Raw genomic sequence first — 25311 nt, forward strand, 5'->3', positions numbered from 1 at the left:
CCTATGCTCAACTCTCAAACTAAGAGTTAAAAGAGAGTTTGAAGTAAAAACAAAAGTCATGGCTCAGGACCCAGAAGAAAAGTTCTCCATTTTATACCAATTGGTGGTGGATTTGAACATGGAGACTGACAACCAGTGGAGCTTGGACACATCATCCATGACCACATGAAGAGGGACTCAGAGATGGGGAAACAGCCTCACTCAGCACTCAAATAAAGGACTCAGGCTGGGAGAGGGAGAGGAAGCTTTAAACTATACCGTGGTCCAAACTGGGCCTTCAACTTTTCAAGGAGGAGGGGAAAACCAGACCCAACCACCAGCCCTCAGAGGGGCTTAAGTGCAGCCCAGCTGACCTCACCAGCCATCTCCAGCAGCAGAATGCCTACCAGTTGAGTGCCCTTGGCTGTGAGATCCTACAGCTGAGCAGGAAGCTGGGAGCATTTCATAAGTAAAAAGCAGGGCCTGGAGTGGAGGAGAGAGAGACCCGTACTTAGTTTCTGCTGGTTCCTCTCTCGAAGTGAAACTGAGACTCCTTCCATACCATCTGGAAACTCACGCACCATTTGATTTAGAAAGAGGGAAACGCATCTCTATAATAGGGCCACATAAGGGCCATGTGACCCTGGTCAATCAACAAGGAGAGAGACCAAGCAACAGCTCCATGCCAGAAGGAGCAGTACCTGAGAATATTCTATGGACCCATACTTCCCATTGCTCAGGGCAGGAACAACCTGAGTACTCCAGCAGTATCAAGTCTGAGGGTCTAGGCTGTGGGCACGATGGGCCCAGCAGTCCATGTGGGGAGAGGGTCTGTTTGCAGCTAAGCCCTAAAGGAACCTTTAGCCATCAAAATAGGCAAATGAGGCTCCTTAGTCTCCTCTTTTCTGATCTTGATTTTTCATGATTAGAATCATCTTGTAGAGTTCTAGGGTCTCCACAGTAGCTAAGGAAAGAGACGTACCTGAGCCCCATTTGGCCAAATCAATAGATGTGCTGAGAAAGACAGAACAAGTGATAAAAATGGCCTGGGAGGAACCAAGGCAGGGCAGTATGTGGCTGAAGCTGAAATGAATAAAATTGCCCCCTAACCACTGCATTCCAATCCCAGCTAACCATTTTTTTGGGAAATGCAAGCATCTTGGAGAGTGAACTTCCCACGACGCAGCAGTGAAGGAATACATTGTCTGTGAGAGCATCCACATCTCCATGGCAACTCAGTGTGATGTCACCACTTTCAACCATATTGCCATGGCAATGGAGATGCTGTCACAGGCAACAAGTTTTAGCAGAAAAACAAAGCAGGTATCCTTGACAGTAAAGATTCCATTTTATTGCAAAACACTATCTTACCCTTCTTTACTCCTGGCATTCACAGTTAAAAATCACAGAGTCAATTCTTTCCTTTTACTATGGTACACTGAGGCCCATAGGGTATAAGTGCTGCAACAAAGGTCACAAAATTAGCCAATGGAAGAACCTGTTCTAAAACCCTGATCTCGTCATCCTTGGTCCATTTTCATGATTTACTTGCTGAATCATAAGATGTTAGCAAGAACCAATCCATCTGGGCTAGGTTCAGGAACAAAATAACTAGGGGCATATCTAGAAGGGGATAAAAATATTTGGCATGGGGAAGAAGTGTAGATGGGCTAATGCACCCAATCCACTGCGAAGTATTAGCCAGTGACCCCTGGATCAAGCCCCATCCACCCAAATGCCATCAGAGCCCCCACCAGGTGGCGCCAGATTGCAGACCTGGCCGTGTCCCTTCCAGGTTGGTCTAGTTGTGAGAGGCTAGACTAGAGGATCTGGCAAGAAGCAGGAAGAACAACCCTACCTGCAAAACTCGTTTCCCTGACAGTGGTCTGATCACACACAGAGAACCTAGATGATACACACAGCCTCCAGGGGAAACCAGAGGGAAAGAAGTGCTCACTCACCCTGAGGAGAAAGGCAGAAGCCACACACATAGCCTGTTGCTATCTATGCCTGGAGAGTGGGACAAAGTTATCATTTAATACCGTTTACTCCCCAAAACTCAGAAACACAGGTGGTATGAACAAATCATTGACACTCCAATGTGATTTTTTTTTTAAATGGAAATTCATTGTAGGGTGGAGAGAAACTTAGTTGTGTCATGTTTATTGTTTTAATAATTCATACCTATGAATTATGAATTATTTTAGATGTGGAACAAATTTTTTTTTTAATTAATTTATTTTATTTTTGGCTGTGTTGGGTCTTCGTTTCTGTGCGAGGGCTTCCTCCAGCTGAGGCGAGTGGGGGCCACTCGTCATCGCAGTGCGCGGGCCTCTCACCGTCGCGGCCTCTCCCGTTGTGGAGCACAAGCTCCAGACGCGCAGGCTCAGTAGTTGTGGCTCATGGGCCTAGTTGCTCCGCGGCATGTGGGATCTTCCCGGACCAGGGCTCGAACCCGTGTCCCCTGCATTGGCAGGCGGATTCTCAACCACTGCACCACCAGGGAAACCCTCCAATGTGATTTAAGAGCTTGAAATAACAGGTGATTTAAGCACTTAAAAATAATACATTTAGCATTGTAAATACTTTTCAAAATCACATCCTATACATTATCTCATTTGACACGAAACACCCCATGGAGTAGACAGGAAAGTTTTAGTACAGACAGATGAAGAAATTCCGAGTCAGAAGGTAAAGTGCTTACTCAGGGTGACCCCAGTGGCAGTGGCAGAGGCAAAACTGCAACCAGATCTGCCCAGTTTCTATCCCTGCGCTCTTTGGGCGATTCTGTCTTTATTTTTTAAATTTTATTTATTTTTATACAGCAGATTCTTATTAGTTATCTATTTTATACATATTAGTGTATATATGTCAACCCCAATCTCCCAATTCATCCCACCCCCGCGATTCTGTCTTATAAGTGGTGGTATGCTGGCAAATGTTTAACTATCAGAAATCAGGGGAAAAACTTATTATATGGCATTTTCCAATTTCTATGGCATAAATACTCCCTCCATAGCTAATTTCCAGCTGCTATCATGATGCCAACCACTTGTAAAATTCCTGAAAATATGAATAATTGGCTGTCATGAGCTGATACAGACCAGCTCTAGCACACCACTGGTTTCTAAGTTACATTATTCCCACTCTGAACACATTTTTCTCTCAATTTTCTGGTCCCGTGAACATCTTAGAGGGATAAGCCACCATTCTCAGGGCTGGGGATGCCCCACCAATCTACCTCTCTGAGAGTGAGACTAGGATAACAGACTTCCATCATGACACATAGGCCACCTGGCACCCTTACCTTCCCTGTCTGCTCCCTTCTCTTTGCCTCTTACTGTCTCTATCCTTGCAGGTGCCTGTCTTGTGTCAACAGCGCCTTCCGCTGCCATTGGTGCAAATACCGAAACCTCTGCACTCATGACCCCACCACCTGCTCCTTCCAGGAGGGCCGGATCAACATTTCAGAGGTAAGCAGAGCTCAGCCTGGCACAACAGCAGCCCCAGTGAATCTGAGTGGTCCTCCTCTTTCAGATGGTCCGTCCAACAGCTTGGCCATCTCCTTGCCCTGGTCCATGTTGGTCTTCTTCCCAGAAATGTTAGAAAGCCCTGGTATTATAAAGCTAAAAAAAGTGGCAGCAAATACCCCAGAGAAAGAGAAGTGTGCCATATTTGCTAGACTCCTAAGATTGTGTGCATTCAAAAGCTTGAGGGCATCTGAGGGTTGAGACTGAAAGTTTAGAGGAAATATATCCCACCGAACAGGCCCCATGGTCTAGAAGAGTGTAGTGAATGGCGTTTGTTCTTTGAGTCTAAGCCCTTTGCTTGGCTGCAGACATAGTCTAGTTCAATAGAACATTCACTCTCAACCACTCTTTCATGCCAACCTCCCTTCCTAGTCTAAAATTCAGTGATTCTTTGACTCTGGTGTATGACTGTGTGGGTGGCCTTACAGAAGAGAGAGGCAGTCAACTGGTGAAAAGAACCAGGCCTTGCTAAAAGTCCCATTTTATTATACAGTCGAAGTGCCATCCCTAAGGCCAGACCCACCTTTGTCATCAACACATTGCAATATCAGATTTCTTCTTTTTCCAGTGAATATCCCACCCAATGATATTTCCTTGAGGTTGACTTTCTTACAAATTCATAGCAGGCCTTAGGACAACGAAGCCTGCTGGGTCAGTGTCTAATGTTTTTCACGCCCCAGAGTGACCAGTAGATGAGTTTGAACAACTATAGAGACCTTATGTATTCCCACAAATGCACATATGTATAAATATACATTCCCCTCTCGTTCCACCTTTTAGAAAATCCGCAAATGTAAATAAGTGACAGTGTAGCATTTGCAAATACTGCTAAGGCCTTTATATGTCTCCCTCTTGCACTAAGCTACAGGATCCTTAAAGGCAAGGATTACATATTATCTTTAAATCCTCAGTGCCTTTTTCAGTGAAAGTCTGTAGCATGCATGCATGAAAGCATAGAGGAACCAATGACCACTTTACCCAAATGCCATTGATAGGAAGTGTTCCTTGGAGCTACTTGTCTAAGATTTCACGAAATAGAGTCTTTTCTGTCTCCTAATCTGGGTAGAAGTACTGGTTGCTTCCATGCATACACACGAGAAAGTAGGCCGTGATATACATGTCAGCATGATGTACAATTTAAATACCTTACAATTTTATTTGTCAATTATACCTCAGTAAAGCTACATTTTTTTTAATTTTTTTAATAGTTTTTTAAAAATTTATTTATTTATTATTTATTTATTTTTGGCTGTGTTGGGTCTTCGTTTCTGCGCGAGGGCTTTCTCTAGTTACGGCAAGCGGGGGCCACTCTTAATCGCGGTGCACGGGCCTCTCACTATCGCGGCCTCTCTTGTTGCAGAGCACAGGCTCCAGATGCGCAGGCTCAGTAGTTGTGGCTCACGGGCCTAGTTGCTCCGCGGCATGTGGGATCTTCCCAGACCAAGGCTCGAACCCGTGTCCCCTGCATTGGCAGGCAGATTCTCAACCACTGAGCCACCAGGGAAGCCCTAAATTTTTAATTTAAGAAGAAAGTAGGCCTTGAAAGGTTTCCCAGACACACACACACACACACACACGTGACCATGAATTCTTTTGAGCTTCTGAAACAATATGTGTTATATTCAGCCAGAAAAAATGGAGTCTGCCTGTCTTGAAAGAGAGACACACAGATGGTGCCCACAGGTGGTATTTAAGGCAGACCCAGCCACAGGTGCCTCAGCAGGATGGAACCAGTTACCTAGTGCCCTGAAAACCTTTCAAAGAAGGCTTTTCCTCTGGCCAGTCTGTATGCTTTGATGTAGCTGACCAGAAAGCGCCACCCTGGTCTTAGTGGACACCGGAAATTAATCCCAGCCCTGGGATTCTGCAAGAGGATGAGACTACTTTCAGGCCAATCTTCTCACCCACAGGAAAGGACCCATGAGCCGAGGGTACGGGGGGAGAGGGCGTGAGCCCAGCTTGGGTGTCAATAGAAGAACGGCCTAGGGAGGCAAGGAGGCCAGGGCAGGGCTGTGCAGAGACGAAGGGTGGGCAGTGAAAGGTCATGGTAAACAGTCTCAGAAACTGACCTTCACACTGGCCACTTCTAACCTCCGAAGTTTGTTAATAAGATAAATCGAGGAGGACCGCAGAATGCAGAGAGAGAGGGTGACGCGCAGGTCCAGACAAAAAGGAGCAGCTGCTTCATTTTCATCTGGCTGCCGGGCTCCCCTCGGGCAAAGAGAAACCCAAAGCCAAGCTTGACAGGACCCAACGGGCAGCTGGAGTGAGGGCAGGAGAGGCGTCAGACAGAGCGAGACCAGTAACTCTGCCCCGTGTGGAGGCCGAATGGCTGAGGCCCAGAGGCTAATTGAAATCATGCCACCTCCCTCTCGCCCTTTAGAAGTCACTGGAACACAGCTCCCTCTCAGCCACGGGTGACTCAAGAATTCCAGAGAACTGGGCCTGGGAGAAGCTGTTGCCATCCCAAGTCAGGATTAAATTAATACCGAAAGAGCCCTGGGGGGAAAGCCAGAGGCTTCCCAGCTCCTTTTTCATTTCCTCTCCTTAATGTCTGTTCCTTGAGGAGGGAGACATGCCCTTGTCTCCGTCACCTCCCCCTCGCCCTGCTGACAGGCACTAGCCAGCAGGGCCCCAGAGACTGGGTGTGGGTGAGGGTGCCCCGGTGCTCCTGACTTTACTCAGGAAAGGAAATAGGACGCAGGTTCCGAGGAGGTTGCCAGGGCCACAGCCACTCCCATGTCCTTTCTCAGCAAACAGCTCCCAGACCCCGCTCTGTCCTGTCCAAAGCTCTGCTTTGGGGGGAACCCCGTTCCTGAAGATGTGGGGAACAGCAAAGGTGCACGTGGCCGGCTCGAGTGAGGTTCCCCTTACTCAGTTAAGAGTCCTGCCTATGTCCTCAGGTTCTTCTGGGGACTGGAAATCCCTTAGGTGCCTCTTTGGGGCTCCTAGAATATCTCTTTTACACTTCCAGTAAGGGCCCCCCAACTTTGAATCAAAATTCTACATCTGTCTTCTTCCTAGAAACAATGTATAACTGATTAGCTCCAATGATGTGTATAGTAACATTAATGTATCACACATTTGCATTTCTCTCACATGTGACAGGAGGGCGGGGGATGGGGGGACCAGTGGCATAGCATCACTTGGGAACTTGTTAGAAATTCAAATTCTTGGGCTTCATCCCAGATTAGGCTGAAGATTGAAAACCACTGACATATGGCATCTCAGTTGCTTCTCACAACAGACCTGCAGTTTCATATAATTCATATTTGACAGATGTAGTAACCAAGATGCTAAAAATTTGGGGTTTTGCCCAAGGCTACAGAGAACTCAGGCATCCAAAAAGGCAGAGTACAGGATGCTTTCTCCAGAAAATCAGAACTGGTCCGCTTGTCTATTTCCACGGTCGCAGCCACACTTGCGGACCTGACCTCAACCTAGTCCTGCACCGTTGGTCATGAGGGACCCTCACAAATCCATCCCCACAGATGGAGAAATTGCCCATGGAAGACAGGTCAGTAGTGCTACTTCCAGATACAAAGGCAACCAGGACATGAGATGAATCTGCCTACTTCTTTCCAGAGGGCTGATGGACCAATCCCACACTTAGTCCCGATAACCAAGAACCACTGTGCTGGAGTGAATGCAATTCAAAATAAAAATATTAGTAGTTAACATTTATTGAGTTCTTATTATATATATACAACATTATACATGTACATTTTTATCTCATTTAATTTTAACTACTCTATGAAGTGGATTCTATTATAGATGAATAAGTTGATAAGTTTAAACAATTTTCCTATGATCCTCACATAAATGCAGAAGTCATGATTCAGTGTTCCCAAGCTGGTTCTAAGGTTGTTGAAGTCCTCCGATCCTGTGTTCACGTACACATGCGAGAAATATGCAGTAATGATGTTAACATGGTTAACCCGGTTTATCACCACTTACAACAGACCTTCACGTCCCTCTTGCCTGCAGTCTAGGGTTGTCGGTATCACAGGCCCCATTTTATAGACGAGGAAGCTGAATTTCAATTGAACCGTCCCTTGAGCTCTTTTAAGGTAACGAGCCAAACCTTTCCCCCACTCAGAGCACAGCAGATCTCTGATGGGGTCCCAGAAATCTGGGCCTCCCTGGACCGGATCAAGCTGTGACATGGTGTTTGCAAGTGGGTGTGCAGGAGTATGTATGGCTTTCAGCTTTAAAAGCTCATCTCCCTCCATGGCTAAACCAGGCCTAGTGAGATGTAGATACATATATCTTCTTTACGCCCTGTCCCGGAGGAAAGATAGAACCAAATAAATCCGATTAACTTCCCAGGATGCTGGCTGCTCTCTCTCTTTGAAGTCCAGCGGGTGAAGATAATGTCATTTCCACATGGGAGAAGTCGTTTCTGAGGGCTGAAGGGTCCCCAGCGCTGAAAGCTGGAGAAGCACAGCTAAACAGGGTGAATCATGCGGCCCAAAGGTTCGTACATAGGGCTGCTGTACCGGGGTCCTGCCCTCCCTCTGGTCCTGTCTCCTCCTCCCCAGCTCACCCCTCCCCTGGGATGTTCCCCAACAGGACATCTGCTCATCTTGATAGAAACTCAGATTGCTGCTATGGAGGGATATCCTGCTGCCAGTTAGCCTAGAGGCAGAAGGCGGAGTAAGATGACCTACAGAGGTCATTCAGGAGACTGGGTGGATCTGCAGGAGCAATGGGTGTTTTAACAATGCTCACAACAGTCTTCACATTCTGCAGAAAAAGCCTGCCATGATTATTTGCTCCCTTGTTCTTAGGACAGGAACTGTGTGCATGCATGTGTGTGTACTCACAGAAGCAAGCAGGTTGGAAGTGGCCTCATTGTATCTAATGAAACCCATCACCTTCCTAAAGCCCCAGAGGTATTGAAGTTCCAACAACTTGGCAATGTTCAGGCTGCCGGTTCTCCTGCACCTGCCTTCAGCCCTCACCACTGCCATTTCCACCTAAGACGCACTGCTCCCTCAAGATATTCACCAGAACCATCTCACAACCCAAAGAGTCTGTATATCCCTGCATTTCCTAGGAAGAAGAGAGTGTACCTGGGCACCAGCCATGTCTTCCCTTTGCCCTAGAGAAGGGAAGGAAGGATGCTATTCCATCTGACCTGAGAGAAACAGACAAAAAACAAGCAAAGCCTAAGACATTCTTTTCTCCTGGGGCAATCTTGGAACCCTGTTTAGGCGTTTGGAAAGCCCCTAATCATCATCCTTCAATTTAGTCCCAAAAAGTCTGAAAGTCTGACCACGGGAATTTTTTCAAAAATTTTAGAACCTCTTTAAAAAACTCATAAAAGTACTCATAAAGTCTCCTTATGATTCTCCAACTTCCAGACAGCCCAGCCCAAAAGATGAGGGTGTGTGTGGGGTGTGTATTTGTGTGTTCGTGTATATACACATGCATACATATATTTTTTGTCATAGTTAAAAGGCTTCTACAATCTTGTTTACTAACCTAAGACATTGTACTCCCAAAGTACATCTTTAAGACTCCGCTCATGAAATTTGAATTTGTTCTCTGAGCTCATTAGAGATGAAAAAACAACTGGTCATCCTTTACAATATATCAACTAGTTCTGATTCTGAATATCTATTCTCTCCCTCTCTCTCTTACAGGTATACACACACAAATGCACACACACACACACACACACACACACACACACCCTCATTATACCTCAGCCTTATTTCTAGTCTAAATTTAAATTCTAATTTATTAGACTCAATGGGAGTTTTTTAGCCACTAACAGGAAATAGTATCTCCTTTTCAATGGGATGCCTGGGTTTCCCTAAAGTGGTGTTCATTTTTTTTTCTTGGCTATAAATATATGAAAGACTGTCAAGAGTGCCCGCGGGGAATGAAAGTAAAAGTGCAGTAAAGAACAAGTTTATGAGTTGGCAGCTTGAGTGACTGACTTCTAAACAGGGACCCATCTGTTCTGGGGTTGCCTTATGCTCCTGTCTCCTGTGGAAAACTTGCCTGCTTGATATTCTCCCATGCAGTCACTGAGGGATGGCACCGGGACCCCTGAGGTTCCACCTGACCCTCCTAGATAGGTTTCTGTGGGAATAGGTTTCTGTGGGAAATTTCTCCTGGACCCAGCTTTTAATAAATCCTCAGGATTCCTTAATAGATATAGATGTACCAATTGAGTAATCCTGTGACTCCAGAAACAATGACCATCTCCAACCCCAGCCTCAGGCATCAAACTCCTGCTCAAGTCTCTAGATGTCCAGAAGGCAGGACTTTACCTCATCTCTAAAAAATCTAGGAAGTTGGAGCCAAATAGAAAGTTTGAGATCGTTTTGTCTGTTGCTTTATTTTCTTATTTTCCATTTACCCTCCCACAAGCAATGACCAAGTGTCCACTACATGTCAGGAACTTGGATAAAGCCTGGGGATACAGAGGCAAATAAGACGCAGCCTAATCCTCAAGGCTCACAGACCAATAAGGAAGACAAGTTAATGAGAAACTGCAATTCTGAGGGCTAAATGCGATCGAGGAGAGTATCTGTAACCCATCCTGAGGGCCAGTGCAGGGAAAGGGTCAGGGATGGCTTTACAAAGGAGCTGCAGGGTTGAGTTTGAAGGCTAATTAAGAGGTAATCAGCTAAAGAGGGCTGAGTCAGGGGCCAGGAGGAAGATTAGGGGGGTGGAAGGGGAATGTTTCTGGTGGAGAGAAAAGCATCTTCAAAGGATCAGAGGTTGATAAGTGAGGGAGGTGGTCCCTCAGGACTAACCTTAAATTCCTCCGTGGTATGGCTGGACCATGATGCCCAAGAATCACAGGGTAAGAAGGAGGCAGGGGCCGAATCATGAAGGGCTTGCTCCTGAGGCCACTGCCTAAGCCCACACTGAGCGAGAAGCCCACGGCTAAGGCAGTCCATTGTTTCACATTCCTGTGTCACCAAAGGCTTCTTACCAGGGATGCCTCTGGCATTAGGAGAGGGACCATTTATTGTTCCAGACTGTCCCACACCTTGAGGAAGTTCAGCATCCTGCCCCACACTCGGCACTAAATGCCAGTAGCGCCCTCTGCAGGGTAGCAACATACCAACCCCCCCACCACCACCTTCCCAAAGGCTCCCTCTGAGAACCACCACCACCACCCAGAGGGGAAGGGGACAGGGAAAGAGGTGCCTTCAAGACGTTGCCCAGTTGATCCCCGGAGACAGGAAATGATTGCACATGGAGGAGGCTGTGTGTTCTCATTGCCAGAGGCCACTGGGCAACGTCTTCCTGGAGAGGGAGAAAATGGGCAGGGGGTGGAACTGTGAGGAGGTGGTCATTTGACCTCTGGTGGAGAAGCAGCCTCTAGAAGGAGAACCGAGGACCATCACTCTCCTTCTCACTTCCTCCCTCTTTCAGGGTCCTTCCCACAACCCCTTCACACCAAGACTTTATTTTTTCTGTTTTCTTTTAGAAAGCAATATGGTCTTCATGCAAGGCTTGGTAATGAAGTGAGATAAAAAGCCAGAGCAAGTGTTGAGAGCATTGCTGGGAGGGCTTGATCCACCTCCTGGAAAGGCCACTCAATCGGCACTGGGAAGCTGAGGCTGCCGATAACAGATCACCTTGGGCACGGACAGTGCAAGAGGGGTGGGGAGCAGGAGCTGGGAGACAGATGAAACCCAGAGGTGGGGGGTCCAGCCTGGGGACAGGGACGCGGGGAGCATCGTTTATCCCGTGTCTCAGGAGATAAAATCCACAACCTGCCACGCCGGGGCTTGAAAATTAATTCCTAAATTGTAACACGCACACCAGATACAGGACAACTTGTGGGATGGGGATGACGATATCAAGGCCCGGGAGCTAAGAGATAGATTTCACATTCCCTGCTGACTCCATGTGCCCCTTAAATGAGGTACATCCTTGTGGGCAGCCCGCCTGGATGCAAGAGGGTATGGCCTGGCATGGAAGGCCTGTCCACCTCCCGGGCTTGGGGAGTAGGGAGGTATGAGCCAGGACAGACCAGACGGAGGCTCTCTGCTTGCTCCCCAGGACTGTCCCCAGCTGGTGCCCACGGAGGAGATCCTGATACCCGTCGGGGAAGTAAAACCAATCACTCTCAAGGCTCGAAACCTGCCCCAGCCTCAGTCCGGCCAGCGAGGCTATGAGTGTGTCCTCAACATACAGGGGGCCGTCCACCGGGTGCCCGCCCTGCGCTTCAACAGCTCCAGTGTCCAGTGCCAGAACAGCTCGGTAAGAGCACCAGGGCAGGGCTTTGTCTCACACCTGAGCCAGGGCCTCAGCCTGGCCTGCCCCGGCTTCCAGAACCCTCCGGGTCCACAGGCTGACCCATGTCTCCAGGGACAGAGGAGTGTGCAGGCCCCAGGGTCCCTCAACAGAGCAAAGCAGGTTGATGGTGATGCAGGTGGTGGAGGGCTGTGAGGACCCTCCTGGCATAAGCTGAGAGCTTTGTGCCCTTTCTGAGTTGAAAGAGTACTTCTTGGCCTTTGGTGAAACTTCAGCCAACGCCAGTCAACTTGACCCCAAACCCTGTCCGCATTCAGGGAGTGGATCCACTGGAGGGCAGGGCACCACGCGGGAGGAGAGCTGCAGAGAGATCAGCGGAAGTGGAAGTAGAGTGGCACGAGGGGAGGGGGGAAGGGAGGAGGAGGAGGAAGCCGTGAACTCCAAGAGCAGCAAGGGTTAAACCAATCCCGAATGCCAGACAGAAAGCACGAGGTGTTTAATTATACTACTAGCCCAGAGAGGATCTTTTCATCTGCCAACTCCCTGTCTCCCACCAGCTCTGGGGGGTCAGCTGGGAGATGGGGGGGATGTGACAAAGGTGACAGAGGTGCTGAGGGAAGGTAATTCGCCCGGGAGAGATAAAGAGAATCTGGGCCTCTTATCAGGGAGCTGTCAGATTCCCGGGTCATGGACACTTGATGGAATTTGTAATCGGTAGAAGGCCGCCAAGCACCCGGGGAAGGTGGGAGATGAGAAGGCAATGGAGCACAACAAAGGGAGGAAGGTGGCAGGAAGGGCCGGAGGGACAGGCCCTGGGAGCTAAGTGGCCGGTCTGGGCAGTCCCCACAGAGGGGATTCCCACAGAGGCGCAGGGGCTGGGCCACCAGAGGGGCTGTTTCAGATGTGTCTGAGGGCTTGAGCGTCCTCGGTGGGATCAGCATGGGAGAAAGGCCACTCCCAGCCACAGCTTGGGGGCCTTAAATGGCAGAGCTGATCAGATCTGTGCCCAGAAAGCTCTGGGCACTTTCCCTAGCGAACTGTTGACCAAAGTAAAGCTCACGTGCAGAAAGAAAGGGACACCACAGGGCCTGGCCAACCAACCGAGGCACCGCTGTGTGTTACACACGTGCTGTGCTCAGGGCTCTGTGGGATTTACAGAGCGGCATGTGGACTTTCTAAAGAGACTAGACTTTCATGTGAAAAGATGCAAAGCAGCTCCCGGGAAGTGCCTGGTTAAAGACAGAAACACCAGGGGACGGAGAGGATGGGGAGGGCTGGGAGGGATGGCAGAGAAGACACCTGGGGAAGGTGAGTCTGAGCTAGACTAGGAGAGTAAAGGTGGTGAAGGGTGGAGGCTGTCGGGAGAGGGAGGAATTCTTAGGAGACGTGAACTGAACACATGCAGAGAGGGGCTTGGGCGGGTGTGCTTGGAGACAGGTGCTTCAAAGATTCTGGAGGAGATGTCGAAGAGAAGGTTGGAGAACTAAGCTTGGATGGGATCGTAGAGGGTATTGAATGCCAACTAAGGGGTTTGAGCTGGATCTGTTGGCATTAGTGACTAGCAGTCGGGGGAAGACACCACAGGGATAATGTGAACGGTGCATGGGGTTCCTGTTTCTCCCTCTGCTCGTCTCTCAGCCCAGAGGGAACCAGAGTCCCTGGTTTCCTTCCTGGTCCCCTGAGGTAGCAGCAGCCCCCCCCCCCCCCCCCGTGATGGAAAGCCTCATGAGCGTGTCCCTCTGCCCCTCTCCCCACAGTACCAGTACGACGGGATGGACATCAGCAACCTGGCCGTGGACTTTGCCGTGGTGTGGAATGGCAATTTCATCATCGACAACCCTCAGGACCTGAAAGGTAAGCAGCTACTTCCAGGTAGAGTTTTGATCTTTCCGTGACCCTGGGAAAGACTGGGGTGGAAGGATCAGAGCCAGCCAGCTGCTGTGCCATGAATAATACACTCCCTCTGTCAGCGTAATTCTTCAGAGGATCCTAAAGCAACATTTGGTGCCATCAAAGGAGTCCTGTTGGGAACCCTGTTTTATTACAACCAGAGCATCCGCCGGGTGGCTGCCGGTTCATCACGTTTTCCTTTGGCTCCCGGAGACTTTGAAGTGTGAACCTGACCAGGAGAGCAGCAGGCAGGAACGTCCTGCCAGTTTCCCTGGAAATGGAGATATTATTTCCAATCGGGTTCTGGCTCCCCTGTCCTTGGCCCCAGTCACTGCACAAAGAAGGTTTGTAAGGTGGCTCCCCTGGTCCTGAGGTGGACGGGAGGGACCAGCTTGCTGACTCGAGGGCACAGCTGTTGCAACGAAGCTCAGGAATGAGCTGGGCTGACGCAGGAGGGGGTGTTCCATGAGGCCACCTCATTCATGTCCTGCACACCCATGTGGAGGTCCTCCTGGGTGCAGGTAGGCTGCCCCCAGTACAGCATTCCTCCCAGATCTCAAGAATGACAAAAGTGACTCCAGTTTGATGAGCACTCTGGCTAGTCACTCACTAAGTGGTTTATCTGAGATTATTTTCCTAATCATCCCAACAACTCTGAGGGGTATGTACCAGTATTATCCTCATTTTATAGATGAGGAAACTGAGACCCAAAGAAGTTAAGAGATGGACCAAGACTGTTCACTTTGGCAACATATACACTAAAATTGGAACGATGCAGAGATCAGCATGACCCCTGCACAAAGATGCTGCAAAGTCACAAAGCATTCCATGTTTTTAAGACAAAGGCTGTGTAGTATAACTTATATGTGGAACCTGAAAAAAAAATGTCCAACTCACAGAAACAGAGTAGAAAAGTGGTTGCCAGGGGTTTGAGGGGGTTGGAGAAATAGGGAGAGGTTGGTAACAGGGTACAAACTTCAAGCTATAAGATGAATAAGGTCTGAGGATCTAATGTATAACATGGTGGCTATAGTTGGTAACACTGTATTGCATAATTGAAATTTGCTAAGAGAGTAGAACTTAAATGTTCTTAACACATATATATACATATACACACACACACATATATAGATATAGATATGGGGGTGATGGATGTGTTAATTAACTAGAAGGGAGGAATCTTTTCACTGTTTGTATGTATGTCAAATCATCACAGTATACACTTCAAATATTGTACACTTTTTTTGTCAGTTACATCTCAATGAAGTTGAAAAAAGAAAAAAAAATGGACCAAGAGTCAAATAGTAAGAGTCAGGATTTGAACCAAAACAGTCTAATTCTGGAGCCACATGCTTAACCACATCACTGCCCTTCCTCCCAGTGGCTCCGGCTGTTGTGGGATGTGAAACCTCCTCCCCTAGGACCCTATCACCGCCCCCCACCATGAGCCACACTTCACCACATTTCAAGTAGCTAGGGTTGTCACAAGCCTGTCCTTCAGCCCGAGGGTCACCCCATGGGCACAGAAAGAGGGACTGAGGCCACAGGAGGAGACCTGAAAGTGCTTCAGCATCTCTTCCAGATGCTACGGTCCCTGTCCCAGATGCTGCCATGAAAATCGGTGCTACTTAGGCTGGGAGATTTTTTTCTATTTCCCCTCATTCCCAGGCCCGATTTTCTCAGTGCTAAGAGATAGGCATTTACCCGGCTGAGGATCTGAGCTTAGTTCCCAGAGGTTTTGCCTTTGCACCTGGAACTTAGAGAAAAAACAGCCACATCCAAGCTGTTGCATCGGAACCCTCCCTTGTGGCGCCTGACAACTTTTAAGCAGCTCCTTGAATGCACAAGCCGTGGCGATCTCACATTCACCTCCCACCCAGAGCCCAGCTGTTCCTGGAGGTTATGCACTGTGTTGGGTGGAGGAGGCCACAGTGTTTAAGGACTCGGATTCTAGAATCCAACAAACTGGGATTCGAATCCTGGCTCTTTCACCAATAGCTATGTGAACTCAGACTAATTACTGCTCCTCTCAATGTCCCAAGTTCATTATCTGGGAAATGGGGGAAAGGAGGCCCGCCTCTCAGGGTCATCGTGAGGGTCAAATGAGAAATTAGATGTGGACCATGTGCATATTAATAAATGCAGAATGCGGATTTGTTCATTTTAAGATTCCCATTTCCTGCCCTCTACCGTAAGAAGCCATAGGCATGAGGGTGTCTCAGTAGAGCCCCTGCAGCTGAGACTGAGGAATGCTTGGCAGAGCAGAGGAGTAGAATGGGGACGCATGGAAGAAAAAAAAATACCTCTACCCTGGGGCATGTACCTGACCTCCAGAAGCATGCCACCCAGGCCTGAGAGTTTACGTCTGCTTGACCAGAAGCGTTGAAAAATGACTTCCTAAGTATTCTGCTTCTGAAGAGTTCTACTTGGGACTCTGAATTCAAAACTCCAGCAGACAACTACCAAGCCTCGGGCTCACAAAACAGTTCTGCCGACTGGCCTGTCTAGGTCTTCTAAGTGGGTAAGAGACAAAAGCAAAAGCATTTGCAGACTCCAAAAGTGACCTGTTAAGTAGCCAGTTTGCCCTCCCTGGGGTTATCCGCTCCATCCACAGGGCCATGAACAAGATGGCGTCAACCATCTTTCCTTATCAGCTCTGCCTCCACTCTGCCAGGCATGTGGCCTTTCTCGAAGCCCCAGCTGACGCCTCTCCCAGACCCACCCAGTCCCCTGTGTGCCTCTCTCCTCTCAGGACCTGCGTGCTAGCAGCACAGCGAGTTGGATCTGCAGAATCCCAGCTTGGGGCACTAACCTTAGTAAACTCCAAGAGTCATTACATCTCTCTTTGAGCTTCTTTTTTGCCTGAAATGGGGAAATCAGTCCTTACCTCTTTCAGCGAGGGCCATATGTGACAGAGAAGCAGCAGCGTAAGAATGTAGTTTGAGTTCAAAGAAAAGATAATAAGCATGTACAGAACATCAGCTATGTTACAGGCACTGTGCTAAGCACTGAATATACAACATCTCATTCAAACCTCACAAAAAACAATGATTATCACCATGTTATAGAGTAGGTACTGAACGTTCAAAGAAGTTAAATTCTTTGTCACATTGCTAGGAAGTGGTGACGCCACAATTAAAGCCCTGATCCAATTTAATCTAGAGCCAGAACTCTTAAATAATATTTTCTTGTAGTGCCTTTAAACGACTGCTAAGAGGCTCAATTTATTATTAATTCCCCATCAATTATTCTTGCAAGGATAATGATGATCATTGGTGTTATCCATGGATGGGGGCGGTTTCTATCACGCCTGCAAGAAGGGGGTAAATTGTGAGGCGTCCTCTCCAACACCATCTGTGACTGCCTCCCCTCTCTCTGCAGTCCACCTCTACAAGTGTGCAGCCCAGCGGGAGAGCTGTGGCCTCTGCCTCAAGGCCGACCGGAAGTTCGAGTGTGGCTGGTGCAGCGGTGAGCGCAGGTGCACCCTCCAGCAGCACTGTAGCAGCCCCTCCAGCCCCTGGCTTGACTGGTCCAGCCACAATGTTAAGTGCTCCAACCCCCAAATCACTGAGGTGAGTCCCCCAGTTTCCCAGAGTGGGAAGGGATGGATGGCCGGGAGCTGACCCCAGGGCAGTGGGAGTTGAGCCTTTATGGAAGAATTCTTGGTGTAGAGTGAGTTTAATGTAAGGGTGTGTAAAGCCTCTCACGGGTGTCTCGAGGGCCTGTGTCCAGGCGTAAATGCCAAGCGTATGGAAGTGTGTCCTCACGCCCGTGCACGAATGTGCGTGCACGTCTGTGTGCACCGAGGAGGCAGAGCCAGCCCAGCCTCCCTGCCAGGCTGGCTGAGCCAGGTGGGGACGAGACATCGGCTGCATGGCGGGTGAACGTTTCAGAAAACAGGTTTAGCTTTTCTCAGCAGAAATGCGCTTTCAGGAGCTGCAGTTAGCTCAGAGTTGCAAAGCTGAAAACGGAGGAAGAAAGTGAAGGCAGACACTGCATTAGCCACCGTGCCATTTCCCCGGGTTTACTCTCTGTCCCAATTTGTTTGTGCATTTTAATGGAAAGAAATAGGTAATTAGTTATCCTGGAAAAAACTGATGTTTCCTGAATAGTCAATTGCAAAGGAAGATGAATAGGTAATGTGAATGAACATGCAGCTGCTTGGGGTTTGAATTGCTGGGGAGAGGAATAGTTGTATTTAACTTCGCTTGCAATATGTGCTCATCACTCTTTGCTGCTCCCTATTCACCGACTGTCGCTTGTGCTTTGAAACTAATTGCATGTTCCTTATGGTGACTAGGAATATCGGCCAGGGCAAGTACCACTGTGATTTGCATGTTTAAGAAAGTAGGAGGGGGAAATTCCCTGGTGGTCCAGTGGTTAAGACTCGGGCTTTCACTGCTGTGGACTGGGTTCGATCCCTGGTCAGAGAACTAAGACCTCACAAGCCGTGCAGTTTGGCCAAAAAATTAAAAAAAAAAAAAAAGCAGAAGGGGCTGCTCCTTTTCTACCTCTTCCCTGAGCAGATGCACTGTCCCTTTCCCTGCCTCATTTTCCTTACTGGCCAAAAAAAGCCAAGTCTGGCTCTCATCCATGTTGCAGAGTATTGGGAAAGTTCTGGAGCATCCCTATGATCATTTTCAAGCTTCAGATCAGTTAAAAAAAAAAAAACCTCAAGATCAAACAAGTGTTGTTAACCTACAGATGAGTTATTTGAAGAGGGAGCAAATATTTGTTTGGTGTGCTTGGCACTGTCTCATTTAATCCTTACAACCACCATGAGAAGTAAGTATTCTCACCTCCATTTTACAGATAAAGAGAACAAGACTCCGAAAAATGGAGTTGTCCAAGTTCACACAGCTATTAAGTGGCAGGGCCAGTGTTTCAACTCAGATATATTTAATTATAAAAACATTTTAAGAGTCTCTGTGATTTGCCCAAGTAATATAAAACAAGAAGTGAGCTTCCTCTTCCTTTACATCCAACCTTCCTAGCGGATATGGACCAGTTAGATGCCATCCATCCAAATGGCGGTGTATCCCAGGAATAGCGCAGTGCTGTAGAAGAGCATCTCCCGCCATCCAGGTCCTTATTTATTCTGGTAGGAAGATGTTATGAGGGTGCAGACACTGCCCCTCAAAGATTGAGCTTCTTCAATCCCATTTTTCTTTTGGCCCTGGCCAGTGGTGGTGCCTACCGACTGTCCTGTGTCTTTATCTCACCGGGAAAGTGTTTTCTGGGACTGCTGGAGGTGCCCCAACCTCTGCCCTCAGACAGCTAGCTCCCTGAGCAGCTCAGGGCTCCATGCCTTCTCCCTGATTCTAGTGATTTCCAGCAACAGCTGCCTTGAGAACTTGCTCTGTTCTGTAATTCTTCTTGCTGCTGCAGTTGTACGTCTCTCTGCCTCTGCACCTCTGGTACAGGGGAGCTTAGGCAGGGACTTGCTTCCATCAGCCCCTCTCACTTCCAACAATCGGCTGCTGCCCCAGCCCTGTCTCCTCTCTGACTGGCAGGGGCCCCAGCCCAGCCAGAAGGCAGGCTTCTCCCTGAGAAACCTCTGCCTCCGCCACCCCTGCTCGCTGACCGAGGACTGACAGGCTGCTCTGTTCCCAGAGGACACCCAGGCTACATGATGCTAATTAACCCCCTGAGGTAATTAGGCTGTAATTGATTTTCCCAGTGAACATAGCAGCAGGAGTTGGAGGCCCTGAGCAGTTGGGTCTCCTCTTGGTGTTTTTCAAGTAGAGGCTGTGGAGAAAGAAAGAGCATCTTGGGAGAGAGACAGACCCACACCGTGTCTCCAGACACTCGGGGGACAGCATTCTGGGCAGCACATGTGAGCTGGAGGAGACAGGGCTGGGATGTTTTATTCACTTTCATCCTGCACCTCCCACCCCCAATCTATCCTCCTCTCCTTATAAAAGTCATTTTTCACTTTTTTAACTTTTCATGTTTGAAATAATTTCAGACTTACAAAAAGGTACAAAAATAGTACAAAGAACTTTCATATACCCTTCACACAGATTCTCCAAAATTAACATCTTACATAACCACAGCACAATTATCAAAATCAGGAAATTAACAGTGATAGAATAAAGCCATCTAATATACATGTCTTATTCACATTTGCCAGTCATCCCGCTGATGTCCTTTTTCTGGTCCAGGCTCCAATCCAGGATCACATGTGGCATCCCATTGTCATGGCTCCTCAGTGCTATAATCCTCAATCTTTGTCTTTCATGACCTTGATACTGTGGAAGAGCACGGGACCATTACTTTGTAGAACGTCCCTCAGCTGGGATTTGTCTGATGTTTCCTCATGATTAAATTCAGGTTATATAGTTTTGTCAAGGAACACTAAAAAAACTGTAGGGTGCATGTGCAAAGGGCACAGGAGCCAACTTGATTTGGCCCTAGTGGCCAAATCTGGGGCAATGTAAGCAAGAAAATAAATTATAATGCTAATGGACTATACTCAAGAGAATAGTATAAGAATCTATGGTCCTTATTGATATAATAAATTAATAATTAATGTGGGAGAGAGGAAGCTCCTCTTTATACTAGAATTCCAACTCATAAGTGTAGAAGGACTTAGGGAAATAGAAAATCACCATTTGGCAAAATTCACAGTAATAATTGTTTCAGGCAAGAATGGCCAATGAATGCTAAAATTAGCAAGTGAAAGTATGATGAGAAATAGGATATTTACATAGCCTCAAGCTATCTCCCCACAAGATATGTATTAATTACAACAAGAAAAATAGTTCAGTGTACTTTCGTACACCCTTTACAGTGAAGAAACCTGGTAAACAGTGGTTAAAGGGTTAAGGTTCCTTAACCAAGTGATCAAAGTTAACCACCAGTTATGGGAAGAATCAACCTCAGGCACCTCTCTGTAGGGTGCGCTGAGAAGAACACAACCTCATTTCTATGGCATTTGTTACCAAAAATGTATAATTTGTTAAAAGTAACTTTTAAGAAGAATCAACTCATTTTCTTTACCTCAGCTTTCTTGGCTAATTCCTTGATGTTGGCATAGATCTTATTTTTCTGGAATGGTGCTGTCCTGCCTGGGGGCAGGGAATTCTATGAGCTCCGTGCCCTTTTATACATACCTCCCTCTTGTCTCTGACCCTTCCTTATCTTCAAAATGTGTAGCCCCCTCAGTGCATGCCCACGTGCAAACAGAAGCCATTGACTACAAAGATCTTGCCTGAGGGAGAAGAGAAGGATTCTCTGATGGCCCATGACAGCTACTGGGGGCAGCAGAATGTCCAGTGCTGGAAACCAGTAGGGACTGGAATGGTGCTGTCCTGCCCGGGGGCAGGGAAATCAATGAGATGACCTCAAAGGAATTCTACTTTAGGAAAAGGAATGAGCTCAAGCTCAGCTGGATGAACAGCTGTGTTCTTCCTTAACCCCTCCTAACCCAACTGTCTCCATGGCAACCAAGTCCTCCCCTAGAGACCCATCTCTTATGGCAGCTCCATGTAGGACAAGTCTTACAGCCGATTGAATTTCCCAGTTTGCAACAACTCCAGGTTAGGACCCCCTCAGGACTCACCGTCTGCTCCTTCTCAGCCAGCCCTTGGTGTGATAATGACGCTGTCCCCTGTGGGAGGCATCCCAGGCTGCTCCCATTCCAGCTGTCATTCCGGGTGTCTGTGCACTTGTCACCTGTTCAACCCCCAGTACAGGAGACGACGTGCAGAGGTTTGGAAAGCCTGTGAGACGCCAGGCAGCCATGTTTCTGTACTTCCCAGCGTGTGCTTCAGGACCTGCTGCGACATCAAAGTGGGGGATGTTAGGAGCCATCCCCTAGAGAGAAAGGAAAACCCAGAGAAAACATTTCCCAAGAAACTGTGAGTGGGCAGCATCCAACAGAAAGGGGAAAGAGATTGAACATGTTCTTGGGAAAAGAAATTTAGAAAGGACCAAGGGGCTTTGGAACTCACGTGAAAGAGGTCTCCACTCAAAGTGAGTGTATTGGTCTGCTAGGGTTGCAGTTACAAAGCACCACTGGGGGGCTTAAACAACAGAAATTTACTTTCTCACAGTTCTGGGGGCCAGAAGTCTGACATCCAAGTATCAGAGGGTTGGTTCATTCTGAGGGCTGTGAGGAGAATCTGTTCCATGCCTTTCTCTTGGCTTCTGGTGGTTTGCGGCAATCTTTGGTGTTCCTTGGCTTGTGGAAGCAACTCCCCAGTCTAAGCCTTTGTGTCCACATGGTGTTCTCCCTGTGTGCATGTCTGTTTCCAATTTTTTTATTATTATTTATTTATTTATTTATTTATGGCTGTGTTGGGTCTTCGTTTCTGTGCGAGGGCTTTCTCCAATTGCGGCGAGCAGGGGCCACTCTTCATCGCAGTGCACGGGCCTCTCACTGTTGCGACCTCTCCCGTTGCGGAGCACAGGCTCTCAGACACGCAGGCTCAGTGGTTGTGACTCACGGGCCTAGTTGCTCCGCGGCATGTGAGATCTTCCCAGACCGGGGCTCGAACCCATGCCCCCTGCATTGGCAGGCAGATTCTTAACCACTGCGCCACCAAGGAAGCCCTCCAGTTTTTTTTGTAAATAAGAATGCCAGTCATATTTGATTAAGGCCCACACTAATGACCTCATTTTGACTTGATTATCTCTATAAGGACCCTATCTACAAATAAGGTCATATTCTGAGGTAATGGGAGTTAGGGATTCAATATATGAATTTGTGGGGGATAAAATTCAACCCACAACAGAACATTCTGAGCAAAAGGAGGAGAAGCCATGGTTCTAAGTAATTGATTCACCCATTAAATATTCATGTAATGAGTGACTGCTGTATGCCCTGCACTGTGCTAAGATTGGAAGTTATCACATGGATAAATTAGTCCTGGGTGGGGAGGCAGGGGGATGCAGCCAGCCTATCCCTGAACGTTGGCCACCTGGAAGAGGCTGGAACTTGATTGCCCTGCAGGCTGCTCTGTCTCTTCCAAAGGGCCTTGGACAGAGATTTCTAATCTACACCCTTTGCAGCTGTCTTCTATTAGGAAAGAGAATTTTAACAGGGACCAAGGCCTCCACACCTGATAAGGACACCAACCTCAGGCCAAGAACATGAACAGACAAGCCATATTCTTAGTTCTGGGAGCCTTAATAATAATAGCTTTTCTTTAACAAGACACTACTCTGTGCCAGAACCCATGTATTCCACATACCTTCTCCTCCCTGCAATCCTGCAAGATAGCTGTAAGAGCTGGGGAAACAGTGCTTAGGGGAGTAAGTAATTTGCCCAAAGTCGCACATCTGGTTAGTGACAAAACAAATTCAGAACCAGGCTCTTCTGACTCCAGAATGCAGACTTGCTCCACCACTTGATGTTACTTCTCTTGGTCAGAGGGCTGGAGAAGTACTCCCTGGCTATACACTTTCCCACCTCACCCCAACCCCAAAACATCTGTGCCCAGGATCTGAATCCCCTTGGAAGGTCTCAGGAGATGCCAGACAAACTGAGAACATTGGCTACTCTTTTAAGTCTGAAAATAACCATCACCTGTCTTCCTAAAGATAATTAAGTCCACACTTATTCCTATGAGTGGGGGAGAAAAGTGGAAGAGCATTTGGGGGCACTTTTAAACTTAAGGCAATCACTTCTTGCCTGTCCAGGGGATGTGTTACTTTAATTACATGTGTTTCTTAAAGCTATCAGACTCGGTTTGGTTGGTTTCTGGGTGTGTCTATCAATGGGACAATGGTTACGGTGAAAGTTACTCTCACAAGCATCTCAGCCTGATGGGAGAGCCCAGAGGATGAGGCCCAGGTGGTTCATGCCTGCAGGTAAGAACGGAGATCAGGGTGAAATAAAGGCAAAGCAGGCTTGGGATGCAAGGGACGAATCCCCAGTGTAGGGGTCCTCAGGGAGTGACCAGGAACCTACACCCACTGGCTACAAAGAAACGCTCCTGTGTGTTTCTGACGTCCCCTAACACAATGCGCAGTAAGACCACACTGATGCCAGGTCCTAGGAGTACTGGGACCTAGGACCACCTTGTAGCTTTTACTGTATAAATTTGTTAACTTCAGTAACTTCCCCCACACCTCACTTGTCCATGTTTAGGGGATATTGATTCTGTTTAACATTCTCTTAATTACATGTAACCGGGAAAGAAAACCAATTGTAGAAAACCGCCAACAGTGCCCTCAAAACCAAGCATAAATTACTGTTGATGCGATGGTAGTTTGAGATGATCCATTGTTCTTGCTTCTTCCTGCTCTCCATTTGCCCCAATTTTTTTTTTTTTTAATTTTTACTGGGATAGAGTTGATTTACAACATTGTGTTAATTTCAGGTGTACAGCAAAGTGAATCAGTTATACGTATACATATATCCACTCTTTTTTTTAGATTCTTTTCCCATATAGGCCATTACAGAGTATTGAGTAGAGTTCCCTGTGCTATGCAGTAGGTCCTTATTAGTTATCTATTTTATATATAGTAGTGTGTATACCAAATATTTTAAAGTAGATTTTTTTCCTGGATTCTCTCAGATGCAAATGGATTTGTGAAACTGTTTGGAAAGCTGGACACTTACAAGTATTTATCCATAAGACTGTACCGAATCTCGGCAGGAAAAGCCGGGAGCCACCTGCCCAGGCCCAGAGCGACTCACTGCAAAGTTCCCAACAAATAAATATGTCACCCAGCTTTCCTGAGAAACAAGTCGGCCCTCTGATCCCCCGTTCATTTATTTGCAGGGCTCATTAATATAACATCACTGCAACAAACAGCTAATGGGGGATGGTGTCAGGATGAATAATGGAGTTACTCTGCTGAGATAACAATTAGGTTTTTGAATGTACCATCAGCTAAGACAGAGCCAGCAAGGATTCATGCCGGGTAGGAGAGCTGGTGTCGCCGATGCTGTAGATTCCTGCAGGGCTCATCAACTGGGCTCTAGCCTGCCGTGAAGAGTGTGCACATACTTGCTCTCATGCACACGTGCTTGCGTGCTCACACACACACACACATACACACACACACACACCAAGTTGGAAAAGAATGTGACAGTTTGCCATCTTGGATCCAGCATCCAGGTGCCTTTGGGAGCCAGGCTGAGCTCAAAATTTGCAGGCACAAAGTTGGCATCACTGCTCTAAAGTCAGGAAAACTCTAAGCAACAGGAAAGGAGTAACTGGATTAGTCAGGAGAGGATTAGCTGTCTACATACCCACAATTGTCCTCACTGGCCTGTCCTGATTAGGGGGCTGCTCAGGGCAGAACCCTCCTGATCCCAATCTCAGACACAGGAGCTTTTCAGACAAAGCGTGGCCATCAGCTGGGGATACTCCACCCTGGGGCGACTACTCTGGGACCCCCTCCCTTGGCTGCTCTGGGAGGATCTGACGTCAGTCTCTCCCATCTCCTCTTAAGAACACAGTCTAGGGTGCTGACAGCCTGCTGGAGACATGGCAAGAGCTGCACAGGCCCGTCAGAGAGGCAGCTAAAACCGTGCTGGGCAACCTCCGCACCCGGCACTTCCCCTCCGCAGGTCGGCTCTCTGCCCCTCCCCTGAGCCCCACCAAGAACAATACCCAGAGGTTCCACCCGCCTGGGATGCTTATAAAAATGAAGCCACTTTTCCTCTGGACTTCAACAGACCTGGCTCCTGTCCAAATTTCTTAATCATAAAATAGTAATGAGAAAA

At 47.8% G+C, this 25311-nt stretch overlaps 1 protein-coding gene and 1 non-coding gene across 3 annotated transcripts in view; both read left to right on the forward strand.

The window, feature by feature from the left end:
- The window catches only part of PLXNA2 (plexin A2), a 222099-nt gene that overhangs the window by 147972 nt on the left and 48816 nt on the right, over positions 1–25311 (forward strand). For both annotated transcript variants that reach the window (XM_036859147.1, XM_036859155.1), the window contains exons 9-12: positions 3338–3452; positions 11544–11744; positions 13496–13592; positions 17010–17200. In XM_036859147.1, coding sequence (XP_036715042.1) covers positions 3338–3452; positions 11544–11744; positions 13496–13592; positions 17010–17200 — 604 coding nt within the window. The remainder of the gene's footprint in view (positions 1–3337; positions 3453–11543; positions 11745–13495; positions 13593–17009; positions 17201–25311) is intronic.
- LOC118887128 lies at positions 14363–14464 on the forward strand. Its single transcript, XR_005017895.1, has one exon. It is a non-coding gene; the product is annotated as a U6 spliceosomal RNA (small nuclear RNA).

The sequence above is a fragment of the Balaenoptera musculus genome, chromosome 1 (assembly GCF_009873245.2).
Source record: "Balaenoptera musculus isolate JJ_BM4_2016_0621 chromosome 1, mBalMus1.pri.v3, whole genome shotgun sequence".
Taxonomy (NCBI): domain Eukaryota; kingdom Metazoa; phylum Chordata; class Mammalia; order Artiodactyla; family Balaenopteridae; genus Balaenoptera; species Balaenoptera musculus.